At 36.5% G+C, this 22,830-nt stretch overlaps 1 protein-coding gene and 1 long non-coding RNA gene across 5 annotated transcripts in view; one reads left to right on the forward strand and one right to left on the reverse strand.

Annotated features, from left to right (window-relative positions):
* LOC111586298 (tumor necrosis factor receptor superfamily member 14-like) overlaps positions 1 to 22,830 on the forward strand; it is a 25,665-nt gene continuing 2,835 nt past the window's right edge. The window contains exons 1-10 of one of the 4 annotated variants that reach the window (XM_055012886.1): positions 1 to 139; positions 1,275 to 1,361; positions 15,909 to 16,163; positions 17,649 to 17,782; positions 20,236 to 20,329; positions 21,090 to 21,218; positions 21,621 to 21,776; positions 22,268 to 22,355; positions 22,463 to 22,644; positions 22,756 to 22,790. In XM_055012886.1, coding sequence (XP_054868861.1) covers positions 16,145 to 16,163; positions 17,649 to 17,782; positions 20,236 to 20,329; positions 21,090 to 21,218; positions 21,621 to 21,776; positions 22,268 to 22,355; positions 22,463 to 22,644; positions 22,756 to 22,790 — 837 coding nt within the window. In that variant the 5' untranslated portion in view covers positions 1 to 139; positions 1,275 to 1,361; positions 15,909 to 16,144. Of the gene's footprint in view, positions 1,362 to 15,908; positions 16,164 to 17,648; positions 17,783 to 20,235; positions 20,330 to 21,089; positions 21,219 to 21,620; positions 21,777 to 22,267; positions 22,356 to 22,462; positions 22,645 to 22,755; positions 22,791 to 22,830 lie in introns of all 4 variants that reach the window. The other 3 variants (XM_055012885.1, XM_055012884.1, XM_055012883.1) reach the window with 3 other exon arrangements.
* LOC118469317 (uncharacterized) overlaps positions 19,582 to 22,830 on the reverse strand; it is a 9,391-nt gene continuing 6,142 nt past the window's right edge. The window contains exon 2 of the long non-coding RNA XR_008602543.1: positions 19,582 to 20,388. This is a non-coding gene — a long non-coding RNA (uncharacterized LOC118469317). The remainder of the gene's footprint in view (positions 20,389 to 22,830) is intronic.

Below are 22,830 nucleotides of genomic sequence, written 5' to 3' on the forward strand. Positions count from 1 at the left end.
GTCTGACAGCACTTAAACGCAGCACAGGTTTTACCCACGCAGACATTTCAACGAGCCCGAAACAAGACAGAACCGAGGTTTCCTGTGTTTTTTTATGACCTGTTCGTCTACCAAGAAGCATTCATTAATAGCCCCACAGGTATGATAAAAGCCGTTTGTATCGTTTTGAGGTCTTAAAGGAATATCAACGCATCGTGAATCGTTTAATATTGTCCCGAGACGGCAGTGATTTGTGTAGATTATGTCGACAGCGGATGTTTAAAGGAACATCACGAAGCACCGTAGTTTCACAAGTCTGTGTAGCCAACACCAGCAATGATAGCACGGTAAAGTCTAATGAAAATGTAGTTTAGAGTTCCTGGCAGACGGATAAGTGGTGAGTGAGGAGAAAGGTCCGCGTTTTCGCCGCCATGTTTGTTTTGATCCGCAGAGTGACACCAGTTTGACACTTCAACGTCTTCTTTTGTTTGTTTACGTGAGTCGACTGGACAAAAGCTAAACCCCAGTCAGAAATAGCAGATATCATGAAGGTGGGTTTCAACTTTCTGTTTTATAACCCAGACTTTCTGCTTCAACCTAAAGGGACATTCAGCAAGTCACGTGACTCTTCTTCAGCCTGCGGGCCGTTTTCATGGAGAACAATGAGGAATATAAACATTTATGATGATAAAAAGCAAGACAGAAATACTGGTAGAAAACTGTTAAACTTGTGGTAATAGATAATATATATTTATACTTTATAATACTCTATTTTATTGTATTCTGCACTCTCATAACACTATATGATTGTAAAAACCACCAATTTGCACCTTTCTGTAAATAGCAGCATTTTAGCCACCTTATTGCTATTTCTTCAACCAGCACAATTTGCACGCCAATTGCATGTTCCCAATGGAATATCTATCTATCTATCTATCTATCTATCTTAGTAATTAGTACAAAATTACATGTTTTAGTTGTAGAAAATCTCAGTGGAACCTATGAAATAATGAATATAAACTGCAATAAGGTGCATCTGGAGAGAAAAACTTGTAAACTGCAAACTTGTACCTAACAAGTGGTGCAGATTGTGCTATTTTCTACGTGACAGCTGCATGTAGAGCTGTTAAACTTTATATATTTAAACATGATATTGTATTGAAGTGCATTTAGGTCTGACACTGTCCAATAATGCAGGAAATCACCTAAACTTTTGGCCAGTTCAAACTAAAATTGAATGTTCTCTGTAATAAATACCAGCAGAACAATGAATTTTCTGATCTGTGTTCTTTCAGCTGCTGTACCAGCACTGGAAACGGACTTCAGGACCAAACATAAAAACATATGTATGCGTTTTTTTCTGCATCACCGGCTGAATGCAGGTAGGTTTCCGTGGCAACGCGATGCATACAGTGTTTAAATCTGATTGTCTGAACATAAATGCATAGTTTGTGTATCTCTTGTGTTTTTTACTCTGCACTCAGTTATTGTAATGACATCATTAATTAAATCTGTAATGAACTCATAAATGTGAAAAGCATGAGAAATTTGTTTTTGTTCTTTGTTCTTTCAAGTCCTAAATCTCCGTCACAAGACTCGGAGTAGTTCAAGGACCATCAGAAATATGACAATAGGTTTGAAATGGTTGTGAAAATTATGCACTGTTTGTTTAAAATGGCACAAAATATATCCCTTCCTGACCAGCAGACGCAGTCAGTTTTAATTTCACATCTTTTCCTGGATGATAGTGACCTTTTCTAGTGTTAAAATAGAGCTGGAGTCATTTAACTGAACTGAGAAAATCAAAATAAGTGTTTCAAGATATTTACATGTAATATTCTTACAGAGCAACATCAGTCCTGTGTTTTTTTTAAAATAGAACGTACAAATGCAAACTATTCTTTACTGTAAACATGAGAGTCATGTGGAGATTATCCATTAGTTTGAACAAAAAATAACAAAAACATTTTTTTCTGTAATATGTGAAAATGTCAGAAAATTATATTTGAAGGAAGACACTCCCTGGTGGACATAAATGATTTTTAAAACTCTAATTGTGCTAATGTTTCTGATAAATATTGAATATATTAACTAGTTATTTAACTACAGTGACTTTGTAATTTCAATTCTCCAGTTTTGTATCTTGAAAATATACTTGTGTGTTATTTTGTTTAATATTCCTGAGTTGGTTAAAGCCTGATTTAACAGTTTTCTCAGTTTGTCCACAGTTTAGTTCACTGTCATCATTTCTTTGTGAAGTAATTCTTACTTTCAATTTTCATAACTGGAGTGAAAATAACTGCATTTATTTATTGTCAGAGGTTTATAATGAATCTTACCTCACAGAGAAAATGAATATTTAAAATGCAGTGGTTCTGTTATTTCATATTCTGCTTCTTCTTCAACAACAATGTCGCATTTTATTTTGGAAAAAATCACACGCTTGAATCCCAGATTACTGAGTCACATGTTCAAATGTCACATTGGAGGATTTAATGCTCCAGATCCAGAACAAACAAGATTTTGCTGCTCAGCTGTGCCTGAAGGGAAACAGAGTCACACTGAATATTAAAGTCTGTGTTCAAACCTTTATTTCACGTTTTTGAAGGATTAAAATGTTTTGACTGAGCTGTAAATAACTGAGGTGTTTGTGTAACTTTAATAATCACTCAGTTTAAACTGAAACAGAATCATGACTCAGGAATCAGGCAGGAAAATAGAAAGTTTCCTGATAAACAGGCAGAAGGTCAAAACTGCAGATGAAGGCAGCTGGAGTGAAGCAAATGTAAACTGTCAGACAGCTGAGGAACATCTCAAGATGCAGTTTCTGGAAAAGCATCAACAAATAGGAGTCTGTGGGTTCAGGTCAAAGTGCTGATATTTACTCAACACAAGCTGCAGTCAGTGTTTTTTACCAGCAGGTGTCTCCAGTGAACGCGTAAAGTGAAACTCTGATATCCAGGGTTCAGTGAATGCAGCTGTAGTGACCACGTGACCGAATCAGATTCAAAAAGTCCTTTTAGTTGACAAACACAGATCTAAAAAACTGTTAACAGGAACTGAAATCTAGTCTGGTGTTTCCAGCTGTTTGTAGGAGTCCAGTTTCAGCTGTTTACTAAAATTAAATGTCTCTGTAACAGCATATTTATCTCTTTATTATTGTTTTATCCACTACAGGATATTTACAACAGTTACATGAATGTGCATACAGCTGCATTAAAGACCTAATTATTTAAGTAACTACCAAAATGTAGCAATTAAAGGAGCAACGAAAACACATTTTATTGTGACATTAGTTGCTGTAGTTAGATTATTTTCACACATTGACATAACTTTAATGTTTAATACATAAAGCAGAAGTGTTTTGTCTGTAGGTGAACTTTCTCTCCTCAGATTCTCTGCAGCATCTCTTCTCCTGGACTATTTTTAACTGTTTTCACCCTGATAACCAAAACATTTTGAACTGAACCTCAATTAATCAGATCATTAGTGACCTTCACTAAGGGTGTTTTCACACCTGTTAGTCCGCTAGAGTGGTTCGTTTGGACCCAAAATTTGTTACAATGTTGCTATTTTCAACTGGGTCGGTTCGCATTCACACCAGTGTTTTCGTAGTTGAACCTACTCCAATTAATGTTATATCTCCCCCCAGTCGTTTGGCGGCGCCGTTTACAAAACAAGGCGTTTACGATGACGTAGGTGTACGCTGATTGGCGCAGCATGTGAAGAGGGAAAAATCCCGGAAGAAAACAACAGGCTGTGTTTATTTCATGGACCGCGGGTTATTCGTAGACAATGAACTATGCTCTCCTGTTCGTTCTTGTTGCCATATATTTGTGTTATTGCTTTATGCAGCAAGCACAAATACTGCTGTTGTTTCAGCACGAAGCTCGCATTCGGTACGAGAACATTATACAGTCGTTTTTGGCCCCTGTTCATTGTAAACGCAGGCTCTCGATCAAACTCGTGCGGAGAATGTGGTTTAGCTAGCGCGATTTTTTTTGCGCCTCCCAAAATTCCCTGTGCAGGTTGCTACGGAAGCTCCCATAGACCAAAAAGTCTGCTGCGCCATCAAGCCGGTCCGAATGGAGACAGGTTTGTGTTCTCACCAGGAGCGAACCGAACTGGAGTTCACATAGAAGCGGACCGAGACCACCTCCCGAAAGTGGTCTCGGTGCGGTTCGTTAGTCCGAACCAAAAAAATCTGGTATACTTTCACATCAGCCCAAACGAACCATGCTTGCAGGTGTTGCGGACTCCAGTCCGCTTTAAGCGGACTAAAAGACGTAGGTGTGAAAGCACCCTCAACCATATCAGTTTAAAAATTATGAACTCTCATATTGACACAGTTTTCAACATTAGTGTGCTGATAAATCTATACTCTAACATTTCAATTAACTTGTTCCCACCACTTAAAGAAATATGTGGCTGCAAGATAAAAAAAAAATCCAATCTAATGATCTAGATAATTTTTTTAAAGTTGCAAACATTTTAATGGATTGACTTGACATAATAATGTTGCATTCGCTTAATATTGTTGGTAATTTAAACTCAAATTTCCACATTACTTGATTATAAACTGTAGCAGCAATTTCATCAAACCCATTTAATCTGCTGCTTGACTACTACTGATGCCTGAGTTGGATTTAGTCTTGACACATGCAAATAAAGAGGAGTAGAAGTGAATCCAGTCGGTCCCAATGACCATTTATTGCATTTATTGTTGTTGAATGAATTACAGATAAGTTGAAACAAAACAAAAAAGCTTTAAACTAAAGAGTTTTTTTTTTTTTTTTTTTTTTTTTAAGAAGGCCTAGTTCCTTGATGCAGCCACATGGTCAAAAAACTTTTTGCCTTCCTCAGCCACATCCAGATGCTGTGGCAGCTGTTTTTTTTAGCCCTCCCCTTGGGCTCCACTTACAACTTCCTGAGCCAGGTGGAGCAAGACTCTCTGGTCTCCTCTAGGTGAGGATTAACCCACCTATGGCCATACATTTTCCCAGAGGCACACATACTCTCTCTCTCTCCCATTTACATCCACATACTAATAAAAAAGAATGTGTAAAGATCAAATAAATCTCAATTTTGCTCCTACATAAACTAAATTCAAGTTGAAGTAACTTAATGAAATTGGCTTTTTAGTTCAGTTTTTCATCATCTCTAAAGTCAACTTACTTAACTAGATCAACTTTTTTTTTTTTTAACTTTGTCAACTTAAAAACAAGAACGACTTCATTTTTATGAATAATCAACTTAAAAACTTTACGTATTTTTGGTACCAATCATGGGAAAAGCCAATTCCTCGAACTCAGTACAGTTTGTTGGTTGAACATAATTTTATTCTAATTCAATTCAAACACTTTATTTATCCCCGAGGGGCAATTAAAAGGCACAAAGAGCAGCATCAACAAAGAACAGGACAAGAACAAACAGAACATCAGACAATAAAACCGACACAAAGTTTGATCATTTAAAATTTTAATTTAGAAAGTCATACCTTGTACATTGTCTTTATTATGTCTTTATTTTTAGCCTTATTGTACCTTTATTTTCTTATTTCACTTCTTTCATGCTTCGTCTGTATCCAGCTGCTGTAACATGTACGTTTCCCAGATGAAGTTTATTTTATCTTAACTTTTATTGTTCTGTGTGTAAATATAATAAAAATAATTCTTTCTTATGGAATGAAATGTGTACTCAATGATGTGTTCACTATCACAGTGTTCTACTGTGGTTCATATAAAAGTTGTGGCTTCTTAATTCAATCACATTTGTTTTATTTATTTCTTAGAAACTGCATTTGGTTGTTTCTAGGGTATTTTCAATAGAAGTTTCTCCACTAATAACTAGCAAACCAGAAACTTTCTCATCACTGTTGCTGCTCTTTTTCAATTTTATTCTTACTGGGCTGTGAAAGGACAAGACTAAATAACAGAAAGAGAAATGAGGTTTAAAAAATCACACGAATTCCCTTCTTACAGCAGCAGCTACCAGACATCCAGGATGAGTCAGGTCTAGAACCATAAATGAGTATTTGAAAAACTATGGTTTAGTTATGCTTCACAGTAACAAAAAAAAAAAAAAAACCCTGAGAATCTTGGATGAGAATCAAACTGGGTTTAGCCGGTTTAACATGTAATGTGAATGTCGTTAATGATAAGTATCAACATGTAGAAACATGTAGGAAAAACACAAGTCTTTGGTGCTTTTCCATTAGCACCTACTCGGCTCGACTCTACTCGGTTTGTGAGGTTTTCCATTAGGACATAGTACCTGGTACTATTTTAGTACCTACCAAGGGAACTGGGTCGAGCCGATAATGTGACGTCTACAGAGTGCAGGCCACTGATTGGACAGGGAGTGACGACACACGAGAGTGACTCCTGTTACTCTTTTGTTGTATGCACATGTTGTATGCCATTCCACTAGGGGCTCTATTACTCCTGTGGCGCATGTTCCAGTGAGTGACGATGTTGCAGTAGGTAGTCAGGAGTTAGTTGAACATGCTAGAGGCAAAATCAATTTTTCCTGTACTAAACGTGGAGTTACCTTCTGTACTAACAACTCCTACACGTAAACCAAACCCGCCAATTTAATTTAAAAAAAAAAAAAAAAAAATGGCAACAGCGATGGTGCGCATTGCTCTTCATGAAACTTAAAATTTGAATATGGCAGCGAGACCTGTACCGTGGGCAGCAGGTATACCATCACCTCGATGTCCTCCATTGTTGTGTTGCGTTTGTGTCACACACAAATAACGTTAAGGGACTTCCAGGCTGCCGTGTTATGACGAGTCCACCCACGATGAGGTGGTGCTCAACTATAATGGAAAACAACCTAAACCGAGTTGAGTCGAGTAGGTGCTAGTGGAAAAGCACCTTTTGAATCACCTCTGAGGCTTCAAATACAGCCAAAAACCCCTCCGGTGTGGTGGAAGCAGGACATGTCACATGTTCCATAAACTTGTCTGTCATGTACTTTTCCCTCATGTGGGTTAATTTTCTGCATACCATAGACAGCATGTAGTTTTTATTTTTTACTAGTTCGTAACATAAGTCATCTCAGGTTCTTCAGGTAACAAGATGAAGCTCTTAGAATATAATCATCATTTTTTTAAAGAAACTTCAAAGAATGTTAAAAGATATTTTCCATTTCCATTAATGTTCCTATAAAGTTAATGTGATGTTTCGGTGTCGACATTTAGATCTCTGTTTTTCTAGAACAGATAAGACATTGTTTGACTGAATCATGTGTTCTACTGATAAAGTCTCATTATTACCATTTTCTGCAGAAGTTCCCAGCAGATAAAGCATTTGACTGTTTTCACCCTGAATCAAACTTGCTGTCAGTGATGGAATGTAACTGAGTACATTTACTCAAGGACTAGACTTAAGTATAAATTTGCAGTATTTGTCTTTTACTTTAGTATTTCCATTTTATGCAACTTTATACTTCTGCTCCACTGCATGAGAAAGGTTTTGTAGTTTTTACTCCACTATATTTGTCTAATTGCTCATTACTCCTCACATTACATGTTTTACGGCCTTATTTTATCTGGGCATGTGGGGATTTTTAATGTTTGAGAAGATTCTCCTACTTCTTAGTCAAAATGAACGATCTAACAACCTTCTTGGATCAGCTGGACATTGCATGAATGTCCCAAAGGTGAAAACAGGCTGTTTTTCTAATCTCGTGATAAGTTAATTTTTGAATTTTTTTTTCAGCACAGAGATGCTACAATGAGGCTTTGTTCTACAACCATTCTGAGAAATTTCTGTTTTCATCAGCTGGATTTTTTTTAGTTCCAAGAATGTTAAAGGTAGAATAACGTCTTTTGAAGACTTGAAAAATGTTTAGCAATAACACTGTTAGACCAATATTACCTTTCTTTGTTATCATGCAACATTGTGGGAATGTTTTGTACAAGATATAATGTGTTCCCTCAACAGCATCGTCAGAACATTTCAAGTAAAATGTGCTACGTTTGTTAACACATCACATTACAGGAAACTTTTAAAAAGAACCCTCTGTCATGCGAGGCCTCGATAACATCTTAAAAGATTTTTTTAAATGTTGGTTTGCGATTATTTCCTCTTTGTTATTATGTAACATATCTGACAACATCCTCCAAACATCCTCTCAATGTTTAAACTAAAATAGCACGTTAGTCAACTTTTAACCTTATAGGAACATTATTTAAAATTATAAACATTCTTTACACAATGGATTTACCTTTTTCTGTAACTTGCAAATATTGTTCACCAGTGTTGTAAGAACATTCATTGTGAGTTGATTAAACACTGCTGTAGATTCAATTTCCTAAAAGTTTATTAATTATCTTAACATTAAACATCTGCAGCTGTAAAGTAGAACTTGCACATCAGTGCAGAAGTGATATTATCCAGGAATCCAAAAACATTATATATAGTCGTAAAAGACTCACAAGAGTAATTGTACTGTTGAGTGGGCGACCCATGTAGAGAGGCTTCCCCGACGCAGCAGCCCGGGTTCGATTCCCGCTCACAGCCCTTTGCTACATGTCTTCCCCCTACTCTTCTCCCTCCTTTACTGTCTGTCCACTGCACCTATCAATAAAAGGCAAAAAAAAAACCTTTTAAAAAAAGTACTTTACTTTTATTTTCAGTATCTGTAGCTGATAGTACTTTTACTTAAGTAAAGTTTTTTAATACAGGACTTTTACTCATATTCAACTTCCACAGTGTGGTTTAGTACTTTTTACTTATAACCCTTAACCTCATGGTTTGTCATAAATAAAAGCCTTCAAACCACCTGAATGAGCTTTATAAAGTGTGTTTTGATATTGTAACTTTATTACTCTCCTGTTAGTTTAAGAACACAATGAAGTGTTTCTGTTGGGTAGTTTACTCTGTAGGCATAAGTGGAGAAGACATAATAATATATGAATAGATCAGACCTAATAAAGACTGAAGTCAACAATAGTGCCGTTCTGAGGCAGAGGAAGAGATGTGTGCTGCTGAGAAATCCACCACGTTCGACTAAGCGTAAAACAGTTTTTAATTCAATTCAATTCAATTTTATTTATATGGCGCCAATTACAGTCAAATTGTCTCAAGACGTTTTACAGAACCCATATGCCTGAACCCCAGAGCAAGCCCTAAGGCATAATGAAACTGAATGTCTCACCTGGTAGGTGATAGCATGTGGGAGGTGTTCTTTCTCTGACATTGTTCACACATTGGAACGTTTTTTTTTTGTAACGGAGTCACAAAGTGTGAAGCTGAACCCATATTAAGATGTTTCGATTTTAAAACAACATTTTGAATCTCATGAAGGAAACAGCCCTCCTTCATGATTTTATCCTGTCCTTGTTAACCAAGGTGTTCTACTCATTTCCCGCCCATCACTTCCTTTAGTTTTTCCATCTCAGCAGCACTTACAAGCCGTAACATGCTTTTTTTCTGACAAACATTTCCATACTCGGTGGCGCCTACAGACTCCCACACCATAAAAATCCCATGACTAACTGACTTCCCACATGACATAGCAGGATGTTTGTCGTCTTTGTTCATTTGTTCTCAGTTCATTCGTCATTCACTCATTCATACATTGGAAAACAGAAGCTCTATTGTGCAGTTTGATGGAATCACACCAGATGATTGTAATTCATTTGCTGCAGCTGACTTCTTCCTGGAGTTGGGTCATTGCAGCTGCCACTGCTCACCTGCCAGACACAATGATGAGGAAACCTATCAAGAAAATTTATTTGAAAGTTGGTGTTGCTGTGTCTGAATAGGAGTCAGTCGGCTGAGGCTTTCTTGCACAGGGGAAGCTTTGCAGTCCAACATGAGCAGTAAAGGATAACTATAATGTATATTACCTATAAAAAAGTATTCTCCTAACCTTTCTTATATTTCTACAAAGTAATCTCAATTGATTAAAAATTGAAAACATAAAATAAATGATGGATGTCGGGTGAATGTTTCTGCTCAAATGGGTTTTGAATAGTGATGGAGAATTATTACACAACCTATCTAATATTTGACTAGTGAAACATTTAGAACAGATCAATATAATAATGCAGCGTATGGAACACCTCTTATTGTGCTGTCAAAATGAACTTCAAGAACTGTAGTGAAATTATTTAAATTGAAGGTTTTTTTTCAATTTCAATTTAGTTTATTTGAAAGGGGACGGTACAATTTCATAAAACACATGATCCCACGTGGTTAAAAAAGCCAGAATTAGCCAAAAGGCTAGTTTTCATCTGTAGTCCCCTGGCCATGATGTAAAAAAGCAGTAAAATACATCTACAAGAGAAAAACATAAATAGACACATGATAGAACACTAAATAGAACATATACAACAAACTGTTAAGAAAGCACAGGGGTTGTTTATTAAAGCAGTATAACTGGAATCTATACAAGTTAGGGACCGAAATATGAGCAACAAAACAATTAACTTATATTTAAGTACTTTTATTAAACTAACAACACAACAAAAACAACTAACTATGACACAACAATAACATACATTAAGACAAACAACAACAACACAAAGCAAACAATGCAGTGAATATGACTGAAGGAAAAGGGAAGCAAGAGAACACAACATTTCAATGTAATATTGGGCCAATTTGATAACCCGTAAAAATGTATCTTTGCGATAAAAAAGAATTTGAGACAATTACACCAAGTTTCAGTGACTGAAAGTCACTTACATGCACATCGTGATGCCGTGATGGAGCTTCTGTTGATGGGTGGTCCGGGCGAACTGTGGATGCAATGGACAGAGTGGAGTCTCCAAATCAGTGTTGAAGAATTTAAGAGGGATTTAGGTCGGACTCTGGGGAAAGATGACTCTGAGGAAAGATGGCTCTGAGTAAAGATGACTCTGAGGAGAGATGACTGTGGAAACATGACTCTGAGGAAAGATGGCTCTTAGTAAAGATGACTCCAAGTGGTGCTTTCAGTTGTGGTCTTTTAAAGAGGACTTTTGCATGTCATTAGATAGGGGGGAGTCTGGTACATTCTCCCTTGGGGAGGGCTGAAATTTGAGTAGTTTTCTAGTTTCTACACAATCCAATATAGTGACACATCATCTTTTGTGGCTCTTTGAGGTCATCCTTGGACCTATTTTGACTCTAATATTGTTCATTTTGTGTTTTTATGGTAATTTTGCTATGATTTGTCATTATTTTTTGGTCATTTTGTGGCTCTTTGCAGTCATTTGTTGTATTGTTTTTAGTTCATTTAGTCATTTTGCATTTCTTCATATGTGATTGTTTAGTCCTTAGTGCTTCAAGTGTTCTTTTGTCTTCTTGGTGGAGTTCTATCCAGGAGTACTAACTCACTAGTGGCTTGATCGTACAGATACAGCTGTCCTTATACTACAATCACTGAGACATACGAGTTTCATTAATTGTTTGACTTTCAGAACTGATTGGCTGCACCTGTGTTCAATCAGATAAGTCACTTTGAAGGAAATAAATACTACTGCATTTCGTTATTCTTCATTTTTTATTTTGAATTAGTTGATATTACTTTGTAGAAATCTGTTTTCACTATGACTTCTGAAAGGGGTGAATCCTTTTTTATAATCACTGTACGTGTGTTTGGCAGCTAGTTGGAACCAAATTTCCAGACTTCTGTTAAACTGTAGGTCATCAGCTGCTGTTTCCCCTCATCCTGTTTACACAATGAACCACAATAATAGAGAAGAACTCTGAAGGTCCTTCTCTGAGAACACCAGTTGTTCTGACCTTCTCCCATGCTACATGAAAATACATTCTATTGAAGCCATATTAGTGCCATCACATGCACATGCAGTAACGTGGCTTTAATCGCATTCATAACATGGTAAAAACATGCAACATGTGAAACCTGGTTATCCATATCCCTGTATACAAGCTCAGTGACATTCAGTTAAAGTGTATTTATATAGAGCCAAACCATAACATCAATTATCTCAGGGACTTTCTACAGTAATCTCAAGACTTTACAGTACAACAGAGAAACACAGAAGTCATCTGTTTTAGCAGCAGTTGATGCAGTAAAATGTGATCATAACCAGGATACAGATGTGCAGAAGAACACACTGTCATCCACATGTTGTTAGTCTGGATCTCAGAATGCAGTGAAGAACTTGATTCATTTTGAGATTCCAGAAACAGCAGCTAGTTTCAGGGAGCTGGTGGAATGAAGAAATGAGAGCTGATGTAAAGTTCTGTTTTGCAATTTTCAGTTCCTCAGTTCTCACATGATGGTGAATGTCGAAAACTCAGCACACAGTGGTTAGTGTTGTTTTGTTGATATAATGAAAGGTCATACAAAGAGTAAGAACGCGATTTATATCAAAGGGAAACTTCTCCAGTTTTACATACTGCAGGTGGAAAACTGAAGTCAAGCCACTTGACGTTAATTTTCCTTTCATGGCTCCATCGGCTGCTTCTAGTAAACACAGCTAAACCTCCAACTGAAGTATTGGCAGTTGCAGTGCATTGTGGGTGATGTAGAGGACGAGTTTGACCAGAAGACTTCATACAATAAAAACACATGTTGCAGGGTTACAATGCTAAACTAATGTGGTTTGGTTTAAAGTCACATGTTGCAATGTGTTGTCACCAACTTCTCTTTACTTTTTTTAATGTTTATGAACAGAAACAGATCCCATGTTCCGTCTTGTAGGCAGCAGTTCCCCAAGTTCTCGGAGTCTATCAGAGTTAAAGGGGATGTGATCATCCACAGTCAGAAATAACGAAAGAAAAAATAGAAATAATAAGGAAACATGGAAATAACTCCTCTTTCCTTTACCACTACTAATGTATTATAAGTAAATGATGTCAACATGACAGATAAGTGACTGGTTACTTCTGATGCCATCTACATTTATTTTAAGCTTCATCAATGCACAGTTGCCATAGCAACCAAAACCGCATCAGTTTGCATCATCTGTTGTCATTAACTGTAAACATCATTTTGGATTTGATCATTGTGCACAGCTTGGTGCACGTTTTAACATTAGTTAGTACAGAAAAATAAGGAAATTAAATATAATTTGGTCATTTATGTCAAAGTAAAGAACGAAGAAACCCACATACTCGTACAGAGCAGCTTTAAAAAAAATCTGTCAGAATTTGATTGATGTGTAAATATTTCTTTATGTGTAGTGAACTGATTTATTCACATACATTGACTGAATCAACCAAAAGTCACCAATTTTCCCATACAAACATTATTTTAATGTATCACTGATAAACGTTATTAAGATGTTCACGCTAACAGAACAAGTAGTGCAGGTATTTTATTGGATTTTGAACAGATGATATACAAAACAATATTTCGTCTATATGTGCTACAACTACATGAAAACAATCAGTACTATTATAAACTTCATATGGACAAAAGAAGATCACAGAGATGTTTGCATGATTTGGAAAAGCACGGCATACGTCATTATGATAAATATATTTATACTTTTCTGAAAAATTATTCTGAATTTTACATCTGTTTTCTGTTGTTTTTAAAGTTGCAAAGAAATGTCTGTGAAATTACAGACATTATCTATAAATTAACAACCCAACAAATAATTTTTGTATCATTACAATAATCCCAAACTACATTTATTTCTCTCTGTTTTTAAAAAAAAAAAATGTATTCATTTATTTTATATGCAGCTTTATTTACACAGTATTTTTTTTTCCTGCTTTCTTAACTTCCAGACAAATTTAGGTAAAATGGCAATAATTATCTGTAATTTAAAATGTAGCTCTTTATATAAAGATCTCCGTCCATAACATCAATTTAAAACTTTTTCCTTATAATTTAAAAGTAAATTTTTTAAATTTTATATTTAAGTGTATTTTTAATTAAAACTTAACTGCTTTCCTTAATTTCAACATAATGCATAAACTTTTGGATTTTTTAAAAGAGTAAATAAGCGTAATAAGACATTTTTGCCCCCAATTCAATCTAGATCATGCATTAACTGTTGTGGAAATTCTACTCATGTTAAATTCACAAAATTCAAATGTCCACCAGAATTATTTAGTGCAATAAAATGACACTGTAGATGCGACTGTGAGCATCATGTTTTTTTTATTTTCCAAGTGCCTTCAATACTATCAAGCTGGAGCTGCTTGGTGAGAAGATGAGGATGATGCAGGTGGAGTCAGCACTGGTCTCCTGGTTCATGAACTATCTGACCTGCAGACCACAGGATGTTCAACTACACAACTGTGTGTCCAACAAAATCCTCTGCAGCACAGGAGCCCCACAAGGAATGTTCCTGTCCTCTTTCCTCTTCACATTATATACATCTGACCTCAGGTACAACTCAGACGGCTGCTTTCTTCAGAAATATTCTGATGACTCTGTGGTTGTTGACTGTATCAGAGGAGGACGTGAGGAGGAGAACAGAGACATGATCAAGGACTTTACTGACTGGTGCAGCCTCAACCACCTTCTACTGAACACCTCTAAAACCAAGGAAATGATGATTGACTTCAGGAGGAAGAAGTCCACACCAGAACGGTCACCATTGTTGGCACAGAGGTGGAGGTTGTCTCCAGCTGTAGGTACCTGGGAGTGCAGCTGGATGATAAGCTGGACTGATGCAGATACATGGAGGCAGTCTACAAGAAGAGCCAAAGCAGACTTTACTTCCTGTGAAGGTGAAGGTCTTTTACCATCAGCAGGCCTCTTCTATGTACTCATGTGTCTCATTTTACCAGACTGTGGTGGCCAGTGCTTAGTTCTTTGTGGTTGTGTGTTGAGAGGAAGGGGCTCATTCCAGGGACAGAAACCGACTGAAGAAGCTGATTAAGAAGCTGAGCTCCATAACTGGTGTTGAGCTGGAATTAGTCCAACAGGTGAGAACAATGTTTCTCACCCACTACACAGTCTGGAGGTATTTGGGGAGAGAACCTTCATCCTCAGACAAATTCCCCCTTGGTGTTGGTATGATTGCAGCAGAAAGTCACTCCTACCAGCTGTAATCAGGCTTTTCAATTCTCAGTAATATTGTAACTTATGAGGTATATGCTGTGCAAATATTTTTTTAACTTTTTATGTTTTTTCTAACTTATATAGATGTATGAATATTAGTTAGATCATTATTAGACTGTTAGTGTTGGTGTTATGTGGGGTTTGTGGGTTGTCTGGACAGGAAGGTGACTGAGATGTGGTCCTGCTCCTGATACTCTACTAAAATTTTTATCTCCATTTAACAGCAAACTGTGAAAGTTCTGAATTCTTGTTGTCTGAATTTGTTCTGTAATTAACAGCAGACACTTTGAGCTGTTAGTCAGAGAAGACTGAGATCAACTGAAGACTGAAGCTTTTAGAGTTTTGTAGTGAGGAAGTGAAAGTAAAAGAGCAGCTCAGAATTCCTCTGGAATCAGGCCAAGAACTGATAATGAATCTTTAACTACAGCCTGTAACAGTAATAAAAGCACATCTCATCCTGCAACCTACTTAAATACATGGTGGTGAGATTAACAAAAAGTAGTTCACAGATTTATGAGTTCAAACTGCTGCTGATTTCAAACTTAATTCCAGTTGTAGTAACTTAATGAAACTGTCTCCAAAACTTCATTTCTCTTTGACTTCAGGATCTCAAGTTTCCGCCTTTATCTGAACAAACCTGGACAGATTCAGGTGGTTCAGACAGGAAACAGAAAATACATTTGATTGTAGCAGTAAAGTTAATTCCTGTAACTTAATGTAGTTTCCTTGTTGAACATAATTTCATTAGAAGTCGTTAAATCTCAAAGAGACTGAGGCAAACTATTGTAATTTTGAATACAACTGTCAAAGGTCATTAAAATAAATAAATAAATAAAAGGTCTTAACAGATACAAATGAAGTGTTTTATGGTTTGGATTATTTGTGCTTAAAGCTTCATTGAACTTGGTAAAACTGAAACAGTCCTTATGGTTGGTTTCTTACAGACTTGTGGGAGGATCTGCAGAGGGGTTGAGGATTTCAACACTTCAGTTCAGCACTTTGTCCTGTCTGAACGTGTTGTGTTGCTTTCATCATATTTTTATTATTTTAAAACGAATATAATGTTTGGGATAGACTGCAGCCCCCCACGACCCTAATGAGGATTAAGTGGTGTAGATAATGGATGGATTGTTGTCATATTTCCAATGGTCCTTGAACTACTCACAGCGCCGTGACGGAAATGTTTTATCACATCGACGGTAAGAGTCCTGAATTTATGTCTGAATGTTATTTGTTAGAGTATCTATAATCAGTATATTGTATATTCTGTATATTGTTATAATGTCGGTAGAATTTCTCAGTGTTTCCGTTTGTGCAGAAAACTGCAGCAGAATGTGGTTTTATTTATTTCCTGTGTTCAGACTTTAGTGCAGAAATGATTTCCTGAAACGCAGCAGCTGTTAACGTGTTTCTGTAGAAAAACTGGAGAAAACTGCAGCATGTGACTGTTTTACTCTGTAACCTGCAGAGTGGAACTGATTTTAATGCAGCAAAGAACCAAGAAAAGAATCTTTATCTAGGAATAAACAGTGAATGATGGTAGACAGAGAAACCACACCCTGATCTGAGACTCCGACTGTTTGGTTCCAGTTTAGATGTTTATTGCATTATTATATACACACTATACTGGTTTGATTAACTCCTTATGTCCAAGATTAGTTTAGAACCTGAAAAACATCAGATTCAGTGAGAAACAGCTGCACAACTGTGAGTGAAAACTGATCCAGTAACTCTTGTGCCTCTGACACCTACAAAAGTATTGTCATAACTGTGTAAGTATTTTATGTATTTTTTCCTTGAGAAAGGCTACATTTTAATATAAAGTTGCCACAGTTTTACCAGTCACTAGGGTGCAGTTTCCTAGTTTCACCACAAGGGGGGAGTCTACTGAGGAGAGCACAGGTTGTGTTATGGCAGCAATAGTGTGTATCTGCAGACCTGGAGGCTGCAGTCTGCTGAATAATGACGCCTGACGTCTCTGTCTCCCTTTTCTCATCCATAAAAGAAGGACACATCTTTTATCGACATGTAACTCGGCTGAGGCCTGTAACACGCTGCAGGAATGAAGCAGAACAATTCTGAGATTCTTCTAGTAACAGCAGGGATTCAGTGAATGTATCACACTGGTAACCTTGAACACTGGCACCAGTTGTTTCTAAACAATAGAAAGACTGTTAATGCTGGAAAACAGGTTTGTTCAGTTGAGGAGGAAGACTGGAAAGAAGTTCACATTCTGTTAAACTGTAATCAGATTAACTTCTCTTGTGACCTCTGATCCTTCAGAGTTGTAAAACCTGCCATCATAAGATCAGAAGTCTGAGCTGATCAGTCTAATAATCACATGCTGCTCTGTGACCAGAAACATTCAGATTTATTCCTGAATCAGGCTCATTTGAACATCTGTCAGTTATAAAAGGAACTTTGAAAGGAAACAAACAGATGAAGCTGAAATAAAGTGAACTTTGAGCAACTCGTCTTGGTTCAATGATCTGTTATTATTTCTCACTAAAGAGAAGTAAACATGAAGCTGCTTCTAAACAACTCTGCAGCTGCATGTTGACACTTTAAACTCTTTTCCTGTACAAATCTGGTACTAAGCAGCTGTAGAATGATTCTGTTCCCCACAGTAACCAGGTTTCACTGCTGGTTGGAACAGTTTTGATCTGGTTTCTTTCTGCTTTCAGATATTTTCCTGCAGCTACAACTCAACAAATTCCAATTCTCAGTGAGGTGGTGTCTTCAGATCAAGAACAACTACAACTTTCAGCCTTACGAAATGATTTGGAGAAGAAAACTTTTGACGCCTGCAACGTTTTTGGTAAAACAAGTTTTGTATTTGACAATCAGTCATTTATTGATCAGGTTTCATCTCCTCTCCAACGTTTCTGTAAACTTACTTCATTTTCTGACTTGTTCTTTCTGATTTTCCACCTACATGAATAAAATAAGAAACTGAAGCTGTTGTGTTCATCATATGAGGTGGGAGGAGACAGTTTGGTGAAGGTGATGTTAGACTGAGGTCCAGAAATATCTCTGGTAGAGCAGTAAAGTAGGAGGACGTCTGACTTTAACCTGTTGGACCTTTGAGGTTCAGATGAGTTCAGTTATTGTAAACTTAGGTATCACTCCACCCTAACAGAGCTACACTGACAACTGTCACACAAATTTGACCTTAACAACTCTCATATAAGGATAAGGATAAACTTTATTGATCCCACAGTGGGGAAAGTTCACCGTTACAGCAGCTCCAAAGGAAAAGTATAAAGGCAGTGCAGGAATAGATAAGAAAAAGAAACAGTGCAAAAGTTGCAGAAAAAACATATACAGATGATTTAACTATATGACTGAATGAATCAGACTGTGTCACTTGTTGCTGGTGTTTCAATAAGTCATCATTAAATGTGGTGTGAATGTGGTATTGGTTCATGCTATACACTTTATAGTAAACTCCTCTAAACATTCTAGAAATAGTTCATGAATTTCAACAATGTTATTGCAAACAATTAAATGTACATATTGATTTGTACAGTTTCATTCTATAACTCCTCCTATGAAGTATAACTTGTGTGTGAGCAGTTATTGCATGTTTAAAACCTGCATAATTCAGCTTTAGTTATCGAGCATCATCACGTATCTTTGTGGGTTTAACAGGAAGACAGCAGTACAGATGTGTTGCAGAGACTCTGTTTCTCACATACAGATGTTATTTCAATACTTTAGGTGGTTTATGTTTGTTCTGTATTCTGGAAGGCTCAGTATCGTTGCAACACCTCAAAATCCACACTGGGGGGAGTTTCAGTTTGCACTAACTCTGCAATGTGCAATATATGTATAATCTTTCTTTTAACATGAATCTATACTTTTTTAAATAAACATGTATGTATAATATGGTAGACTTGTTGCACTGTGTATTTGCAGCTGGTTTATACACAACTATAATTACAACTTTGCTGTATAGTAGAGAAGAGCTGCTGTCAGACAGAGCAATTATCAAACTTAAAACTTGTGAAACGGAAATGAAACATTTATTTTCAGACCTTTGGGTTCATCCAAAGCTTCAGTTAGTGCTGCAAGACGAATGCTGTTTATTTAATCTGTACCACTGGAGGATTAATGATGTTGTCAAGCTGTTGTGATTGAACCAAGGAGGAGTTTTCAGGTCCAGACAGCTGAGTCCACCAGACTGACTGAAGACAACATGTATTCTAAATATCATTTGATTTCACCTCAGTAAAACCACTATGTTGGCCTTGCTGTGTGTCTGTGTTGACTTAAAGGATAACACCAGTGTTTCCTAACTTGTCCTCTGGTGGATCATGTTTTTAGATGTAAATGATTCATGAGAGTAGAAATAAATGGACAGATAAAAGCCAAACACTTGCAATCCAATCTGGGACATTTTTAAACATTACTGGCTCACAGTGATTGTTTCTGCCGTTTTCCTGCCATGTTTTAATGTGGACTGAAACCAGAACAACTTTCTGACACCATTACAGTCATTCTCTCTGCAGCAGGTCTCTGTAAACATGACAGTCTCTGTATGAACAGAGAGTTTTCATGTGTTTGTAGAACAACTAACCACAGTTTCAGTGTTTCCACCCCGAATGTAGTCTGTGAAAGCTTTGCAAAGTCATTTTATTGCCCCAATTTTAAAAGGGTACAGACAGTTAGTTGATTTTTTTTCATGTTTTAGGAGACATCATGCTGCACTTTCTGGACTCTGGATCAATCCAACTCTGTCTTCTTCTGTCACATATTAGATGCACATTTGTCTGTGTAGAAAAACAAATCTGTAATGTTCTTATAATCACAATCTGAGCCTGTCGATGGCAAAAACAAGCTCTTCAACTTTGACACCAACATAATGACCCATGAGATTACATTGCAGCTGTTTGGCAGCTGTCTGACAAAATGTTCTTTCTTTATACTTGACCAGTCGCAAACATTTTTTTCCCCTTTAATCATTTTACACTTGGGAAGATGGAGAAATGAAGCCAAGGTTTAAAAAATACTGGATTCATCCTTTAAAATGTAGTTTCATTCAGGCGAATATGTTGGTCCAGAGGTATCATCGAGGGAAAATTAAATCCTCCCTCCTGCGTAAATCAGTTAAAGTGAAGAAAAATGGAAAAAAGATTGTAACAAGTTGGCATTTCTGTCAGATATCAGGTAACTTCCTGTAGCATCATCACCTCACCTCAGCTCTTCTTCTCTGTCCCAATTTTAACTGAGACTTCACTGAGACAGAAAAACCTTTTCTTATCTCCACAGATCATCGTGATGAATGTCTTCACTGGTCAAACTCTAACATGTCATCCAGCAGAATATCAGATAGGGAATGAATGCTGTCCAATGTGTCCTGCAGGTAAGATCCAACTGGATGTTTTGGTCATCACATGTGACGTCTTGTCCTAGAACATGCATCTGAAAAATAAAAAACGATTAAACAAAAGTAAACAGACTATTTATTTTTTAATGTTTATTTTGTGAACTTTGCATTGTAAAAAAAGCAACACATTAAAAACAGTCAAATGACAGTTAACAAAACAGTAAAATATATTAATTTAAATTAAGTGCAAAGCCACTACATTTATAGACATTTTTATTATATATTTTGCAAAAAAACACTATTATTTTACATTTTTCCCCTCAAATATTACAATCAAACACATTCAATAAATGTAATTAAAATCTGCAGTAAAACAATTTTAATTTCACAGTTTTGGCCAAAATTATCACCATCAAACATCTTTAACTAAATGTTAACAGATGCTCAAAACTGTCTTATTTTGAAAGACAAAGTATGCGAATGAATTAAAACACTTTATTTCAGTTTATTCCGATTAAATGTACAATATCAACCAATGCATTCAACATAATAAAAACAAAGTTTGTTTATTTTGAAAATAGAATTACAGAGTTGAAATACGAAAGTACAGTTACAAACAATGAAAACTGCTGCAAGTGTCAGAAAAGAGTTATTTTCTGTAAAATTTGGATTTTACTACAGTGTGGCTTCATCTATTTGGGATAACAGTGTAGCAGGCAACATTAACTGTACCACAGTTTAGTTAAAAGGAAGCAGGACTGTGTTAATCTAACTTGTTAGTTTTGTTTTCATTCAGGAAGTCGAGTTAAAACTGATTGTACAGAGTTCAGATCGACATCATGTCTGCCCTGCCTCGATGGAACCTTCGTGGATAAACCCACTGGGCAGAAAAAATGTTTCGACTGCACTAACTGTGATGCAGAAGGTTTGTTGATATGTTAGAGATATTCTGGTGGAAAACCTGGCTGGTTACTGCTTGTTCCACTGTTATTGCTCTATAATAACTGAGGTAGCTGCTGAATATTGATCCAATAGAGTCATTGCAGAGGTGCAGAGACTTTTGATTAGTTTATTACACATGATTGACAAAAATGACAGACTGCAAAAACAAAGCCATGAAAAGACTGTAGGACCAGATTCAGATTCTTTAAGTATTTATATGAAGCAATGATGAGCTGCTGTGTTAGTTGCAGTAACAACTGACCAACCTTTCCTTCCCTCTTCTGAAAATCAAATGTCCTCTTGGTGATTTGTAAAGTTGCTTTAAATCAAATCCAAATGATCCATTTTCTCAAGTTCTCTATGCATCTTCAATCTTTCCTGACAGGTTTGGGTCTAAAGGTAAAGACATCATGTACAACAACATCAGATGCAGTTTGTGAACCACTGGATGGATTCTACTGTATTGACCCAAGAGGGAACAACTGTGTAGCAGCACAGAAACACAGAATTTGTCATCCAGGACAATACATCAACCAAAAAGGTTGGTATTTCTGGTAAAGTTTTAAATGAGAACAGCAAGAATTCAGGGAGTCTGACTTTATTATCGTTTCATTAAGAAGTGATTTGAGCAACGAAGCACCAGAATTAGATAAAAGGAAGATGAAATAATCTCTGATCTGACCAACAGCTGTATAAAACTACATCATCTACACACCTGATCTTTTCTTTGTCTTTTTGTCTTGAACCAGCTTCAACCATGTCTTCACATTAACCACAAAACGCAGTTTTACCAAAGATTCTTTGTGGTTCTTGCAGCTAAAACTAGACTTTATTAATGAATGTTTGCTGATTTGTCCTTTAACATTTTTCTTCTGCTGATTCCAGTCTGATCTTCTCCTCAGCAGAATAATTAACTGATTAAATATGTTGGATTGTTGTTCTGTCTGCTCATCATTCATCATGTAACACTTTGAGTCCTTCATAATGTGATTCTGAAGTGGTTTCTACAGATCTATGATTGTGTTTGTGCAGGAACAGCCTCTACAGACACTGTGTGCTCTGACTGCAGCACTGGAACATTTTCAGATGGAACATTTACATCTTGTCAGCCACATTTTCAGTAAGTGAAGCTTTAAATCACACATGGAGACACCTGAGTTCTAACAACAGCAGAGAATCTGTTGTATCTGAACATTTTCCTCTAAAAATGTCCTTCTGTCTTTACAGATGTGAATCAGTAAACCTTCAACTGATAAAAGCAGGAACTGTTTCTACTGATGCTGAATGTGGAGAAAAGAGTTCAAATGTCACAGTAGCTGTGATCATCTCTGTTGTACTTTTTTTATTAATATCTGCTGGATTAGTTTCTTTCTTTTACTTCAGAAGGAAGAAAATGCCTTTCAGACCAGGTGAGGATGACAGAACAATAAAAATGTTAACATGGTTTTGCTGGATGATAATATTTCTGCCAAGTCATGACTCTGCTGATTAAAGATGTTTTTCTTGGTTTTGTTTCATAGCAGAAAAAAACAGAAGTTCAGTCGTTCTCAGTCAAGTAAGTTTGTTTCTGTCTTGTGTGTTCACTGTTGACAACA

Source organism: Amphiprion ocellaris, chromosome 8, assembly GCF_022539595.1.
Source record: "Amphiprion ocellaris isolate individual 3 ecotype Okinawa chromosome 8, ASM2253959v1, whole genome shotgun sequence".
Lineage (NCBI taxonomy): Eukaryota > Metazoa > Chordata > Actinopteri > Pomacentridae > Amphiprion > Amphiprion ocellaris.